We start from the raw sequence: 6,119 nt of genomic DNA, 5'->3' as shown, positions 1-6,119 counted from the left end.
CGCCGGGACCCTGGGCGGCTCTGGCCCTCTCGCGCTCTGTCGAGCTCCTCTTGTGATCTCCGGAGGAGCGGCCGCGGGCGCCTCGGCTCGCCATTGGCTGCCCGGCGCCTGACGTCGGGGCTGTGGGGAGGCGTCGCGGGCGCGGGCCGCCGGAGGATCGCTCCCAAACATGCTGAAGCCCTGGAGCAAGTGGCGGCGCTTGCAGCAGCTGCGGGAAGTCGATTGTCGCCGCCACCGCCGTCGCCGCCGCTGCTCCTCGGGCGCTTGCGAGAGGGAAGGTCCTCTTTTTGCCTTCATGCCTCCGGCCGGGCTGCCCTGACGTGAGCCTCACTTGGACAGCCATGGGCGATGGATGGGGCTTCCTGGAGAACAGCGCTCACAACAGGTCCAACGCCTCCAGCGACAGCAACGGGAGCGACGCCTCCGGCGACAGCAGGCAGCTGGGTCCCGAGGAGCTGTCCCAGCAGTGGGTGGTGGGCATGAGCCTGCTGATGTCCTTGATGGTGGCCTTCATAGTGGTGGGCAACGGGCTGGTGATCGCGGCCATCGGGCGGACGCAGCGGCTGCAGACTCTCACCAACGTCTTCATCACCTCCCTGGCTTGCGCCGACTTGGTCATGGGCTCCGTGGTGGTGCCCTTTGGAGCCACGCTGGTGGTGCGCGATTCGTGGCTGTGGGGCTCCTTCTTGTGCGAGTGCTGGACTTCGGTGGACGTCCTGTGCGTGACAGCCAGCATCGAGACCCTGTGCGTCATCGCTATTGACCGCTACCTGGCCATTATCTTGCCCTTCCACTACCAGAGCCTCATGACGAAGAGACGGGCCAAGATCATAGTCTGCGTCGTTTGGGCAATTTCTGCGTTGGTGTCCTTCTTGCCCATTATGATGCATTGGTGGAGGGACACGGGCCATGAGGCTAAGGAGTGCTACGAAAACCCCAGCTGCTGCGACTTTGTCACCAACAGGGCCTATGCCATCGCCTCCTCCATCATCTCCTTCTACATCCCCCTCTTTGTTATGATTTTTGTCTACCTGAGGGTCTACAGAGAAGCGAAGGAGCAGATGAAGAAAATCGACAAGTGCGAGGGCAGGTTCTACAACAATAACCAGCAGCAACATCAGCCGGTCCACCAGGACTTGCCGATCTTGGGCAATGGTCAAGCCAATAGAAGGAAAACCTCCCGCATTTTGGCTGTAAGGGAACAGAAGGCCCTCAAGACTTTGGGCATCATCATGGGAGTCTTTACTCTCTGCTGGTTACCCTTCTTCTTGGTCAATGTGGTCAAAGTTTTTAACAGAGGCCTCGTACCCGACCAGCTCTTTGTTTTCTTCAACTGGCTGGGCTATGCCAACTCTGCCTTCAATCCCATCATCTATTGCAGGAGCCCTGATTTCCGCAAAGCCTTCAAGAGGCTGCTGTGCTGCCCTAGGAAAGCCGACCGAAGGCTGCATGCTACCACTACGGAGCTCTCTCGTTACCCTGGGGGCTTCATCAGTACTTTGGGAAACAGCCCTCCATGCACTCTGGGAGGGACATGGTCTGCTTATAATGGTGGGACGCGGGATGGAAGTGACTCCAGCTTAGAGGACAGGAACAGTAAAACCTCCTATTCAGAATCCAAGGTATAAGGGCAGATGGTGGAGAGCATCAAAGCCATGGATTGGATGGGCACACTGCAGTTCAAGAAGGGGAACCAAAGAAACAGGCAAGGGAAGAAAACACCCCCACCAGGGGACCTGCTAATATACAAACACCAGACTGAGCTGTCTCACTTGTGGGGCAGAGGGTGGGGATTTTATTTACTTAAGGTGAAAAGCAGGTGAGTGTGTATGCATTGGACCACTTCTGACTCACCAGAAACCGAAGCAAACAGAGAGCAACTGACCATTGAACAAAAGAGATAAACGGCCCATTTCCCCCAAGCTATTTGGATTATTATTATTATTATTAATGATAATAATATTTGCATGGAGGGGCTGTTGGTGAGCCAGGAAGAGGGCAGAAGTAAGTTGGAAGGACTTTGCACAAGAAGTGTTTCAGGAAGAGCTGAAGTCGTGGCAGGCACTCAGCCTGACAGGCATTGAAAAGGGCGGAGGATTCTCCTCCTGATAGTGAGGGAAACAGGATCAAAGCCCTTGTTGACTTGACCGCAGAGCTACATAGAGCATTTTTTTCCGTTGTTTGTACTAATCCCAGGCATTCAGTAGCAGAAAAAGTAGCCTGGTTATTTAATTTTTTTTAAAAAAAGAAGTGCTGGTCACCCAGTGCAAATTTCAGGCACTCAGCACCTTCGCAAACCGTGCTAAAAGTCTCTTTAATAAGCCATTGAAAAACTATTCTGGTGAGTTACCATGCAGTCTGATCCTATGAGTTTGATGGAACTTACTTGCAAGTAAGTGTGTGTCATCTTGTAGCCTTAATAACTTAGTAGCCACACTCTTCTTAAACATCTAGAAGGTAAAGATAAATCAGTAATATTGTTCATTGTCATGCTTGTGTTCTGGACAAATCTCTCCTGTTTTTGATTTTTTCATCCCATTGACTTTCTGGGGTGTGGGTGTGTGCACTTTTCTTGTCTTATGAGACAACAGCAATCAGGCTATAAAACGTCTACCTCAAGCTGTGCATATTGTACAGAAAACAAATGTGTTTATATTAAACAGCTTATTTATGTATCATTAGTTAGGGTTTTGTCTTTGTTATATATAGAGAGAAAGAGAGAGAGACAGGAGCATTGATCCTCTGTAGACAATTTGTTCACATTGAAAATTTAAAAGGGGGGGGGGAGATTGGCTGGGGGAACCAGAAATGTTACTGCACATTTGAAAAGATTTGAGAGAGGTTTTTCTTTTGCACAGTGTTAGCAATTGTAATTTGATGCATGCTCGCTGTCTCTTACACACACACACACACACAGAGAGAGAGAGAGAGAGAGAGAGAGAGAGAGAGAGAGATCCACTGGAAAAGAAAGAAGGGTGTTGTTTTAAAAAAGCATCAAATCCCATCCTGATATTTGTTGTTGTCTGATATGTTGTCATTTTATTAAAAAAAAGTGTTTTATATTATTTAATGGAGGTACTGTAAGTGTATTCATACTATAAATGAATCTGTTCTATGAGATTTTATAAGTTATATTTTTTATTCCCAAGAGTCTATGTGAACCTGTTGAGACTTCAACACTTCATTGTCATTTCCCAGTGTGTGTGTGTGTGTTTGTGTGTGTGTGTGTGTGTGCTCGCGTGTATGCATTTTATAATGTATTTATATACTCTGGTGCAGTTTACTACTGTATAAGTCATCGGTCTATGTGCAATAAATGCCACTGCAGCACAAGCAAACCTATTTACGGTGTGTCTCTGTAGGTACAGAAACTATACCCAGTTCTGATGAAAAAAGCAGAGTCTGTTTTGCTGAAAATATGGATTGCATTACCAATACTGTTCAACTTAATGGCTTTTCCTGACACAACAATCCTTTTTTTAAAAAAATGTGCTTGCTGTACCAAATAAGGTAGCGTTCCTGCTAGACTGAAGGCTGCTGACTTGCCCTGAAATTCCAGAGCCAAAGGCAAGTTGTTTCCTGGCCAGCTATAAATACATTGGCTACTTTCCTTTGATAGATGGATCTTATCATCTGTTTGAATCTGCGCTGATAATAAGAATGCCAGGCCAGGTGGCTGGAGACCTAATATTGAACGTGACAGGGCTGTGTCTGGGCTCATTTGAAAACTGAAAATTAGGAAGGAAAAATCAACTGTTTGCTGGGATGCAGAAGCCATAAATCTCTTACACACGATTAATTTCATTGAAGTCACCAGGTTACTCAGGCTATTGAGATGAGAGATTCTGAGAATTACAGGCTAGTCTCCTCTATCCACTTAACTTCAATTATCTTTGGCGATGTTTAAGTCATGTATGAGAGAACACCATTCAAAAAAATGAGTGTTAATCTTCAGGCCGTTTACTATGCTCTGATTACTTACATGGACCACTCCACGCTAGCTGGTAGGTAGATTCTTAATGTGTTCCTGCGGGAACCTTGTCAGCATTGTCATTTCTTAAATGGAGAAGCTGGTGATAATTAGATAGCATTGCTTACTGTGATCTCTTGATGATACAAAACAATCAGGAAAAAGGAAATGTATCAGAACTTCAAAATACATTCATCCATGCAGTGAATGCTGAAGTCGTTAACGGGATTGTTGTTGCTGTGTTTGATGACCATTTTAAATTGTTTTATATGCTTTGCTCTTGGAAAATTCAACAGTCTTGGGTCTTGGTCAATTCAATCCCCAGCTTGTGGGATGTTAGCAGCTAGAGTTGCTACCTTTTTATAGTCTGACTCCTGTGCCGGTAACAGCGCAACAGGCAGAAAATCTAAAGTAGTTGCTTTCCTGCAAGCGGGAAGCATTGGAAGCTCAATATCTGCTAGCCACACTGCCATTAAGGGCACAGAAAAACCTCCGCCAGACAAAATCCAGTATTAACCCTGTTGATCAACCCTACTTGAGGCAATCTTATATCCATGATATGAACTAATGAGGTATGGGGTATGGATGATCAATACGGAGTGCAAGGCGATGAAGCAATCTTGTTGAAATACAGTAAAGGAAATGGTTGCTCCTTTTAACTTAATTGCTCTCTGCATTTGGTTTTGGATGGAATTCTGTGTCAAAGTGCAGGTTGGGATAGGTACCATAAACCCTATGGATGCAAAGCTGCAGGTTTTTTTTTAAAAGCATTCTGTGCAGTGTATTTCATTCAAAATATTACTAAAAAGAGAACCTGCTTTTATCAGAGGAAAATGTTGGCATAGGTCTGGACTAACCTAGCTTAGATCCCATTGAAATCAGTAGGGTAACTTAGTCATGACTTGCCCAATTGATTTCAGTGAGAACCAAGTACAGCTAATCAAAGCTTGCTTCCCAAGGGACAAGTCCCACTGAAGTTAATGGTTCTTAGTTCTGAGTCAACGCACACAGTACTGTATTGTGTTGTTAGTCTAATTGCCATGAGGGACATAAAGTGTGCTGCCCATCTCTTAGAATAGATTCTGTTTTCTATTTATTGCATTGTCCTGCTTTTGCTCTTAGGAGCCCTACCTGGATCAGTTATTCCCTTTTAATAGGAATGTACTGTACTTAGCATTAAGTAGTGTTGGATATGTGGGCCAACAATATATTATGGGCCCTGCTTTTTGGCATGGGTATGGCTTCTTCTCAGTTATAGCAGTGTATCCCTCCCACTTCCCACCACCACCCAACCCCCATTTAATAATGGAATGTTACTATACGGGAAAAGTAGGCTTTGGGAGCCAAGTGGATTTTACTGAAAACAGTAAAGCCCAAAATATTTGTCAGTGGCTATGCAGCAATATATCGTTAAGTGGAGTCATTAAGATTCATTTTGACATATTTAGGGCTGGCACACCGATCCGCACGGTCAGGTGTTATAATACCACGGCCATTAGTTGCTTCGGATAGCCTGCTTCAGTGTTCAGTGTGAGCTGGCCGTCCTGACACAATGCCATGAACAGAGCTTCATGTGTACCAAAGTTTAGTCCCAGAATTTGTCTTGTCAGGATGGAATCACATGTTCATGATATGCACCAAAGTGTTTTTTTAAAATAAATAAATCTGTGGTGCTCCCCGCTACTCTTACAGGTGCATGTGCAAAAGATTGACCTTGGTATCTATGGATACCACACCAGCTAAAAGCAGATGTGAGGGTGCTTTTGGCTGCCATGATATCTGTAGATCGTAATCTGAGATAAGTGAAATTACCCTGTTGTCACACATGCTTTTATTCATGGCAAGAAGCACTGTGCATATAAAACAGACTTTGATGCATAAATTAAAAATATAACAGCCTACAGATATGTGATAGAATAAAAAACAGTAGAGTGTTTGAGTTGCGAAGAGTGCTTTTGTCTCATTTCTGAGTATGTCTAATACTCATACTGAGTATGAGTATTAATCAGACTAAATGCTTTGAGAACAGCATAGGTAGATAGATTGGTAGATAGATAGTCAGCAAAGCTGCTGAGAGAGGTGTAGGCTGTTTATGAGGTAGAACTTACCATAACAGAGCTTTTCATATTACACTGATCACTGGAAAAGA

General features: G+C 45.1%; 1 protein-coding gene across 1 annotated transcript; it reads left to right on the top strand.

The window, feature by feature from the left end:
* Positions 1-204: 204 nt before the first annotated feature.
* Positions 205-2,940, top strand: ADRB1 (adrenoceptor beta 1). The gene has a single exon (XM_033149629.1). It carries the CDS (start codon positions 342-344, stop codon positions 1,626-1,628), a length of 1,287 nt encoding a protein of 428 aa, XP_033005520.1. The 5' UTR covers positions 205-341; the 3' UTR covers positions 1,629-2,940.
* The last annotated feature ends 3,179 nt before the right edge of the window (positions 2,941-6,119 follow it).

Source organism: Lacerta agilis, chromosome 5, assembly GCF_009819535.1.
Source record: "Lacerta agilis isolate rLacAgi1 chromosome 5, rLacAgi1.pri, whole genome shotgun sequence".
NCBI lineage: Eukaryota > Metazoa > Chordata > Lepidosauria > Squamata > Lacertidae > Lacerta > Lacerta agilis.
Note: the sequence above shows the minus strand (reverse complement) of the source record. Positions and strands in the feature narration are given on the sequence as shown.

What these genes read in the sequence shown, in the direction of transcription:
- ADRB1 (XM_033149629.1), top strand. Translation starts at nt 342, where the DNA reads ATGGGCGATGGATGGGGCTTCCTGGAGAACAGCGCTCACAACAGGTCC.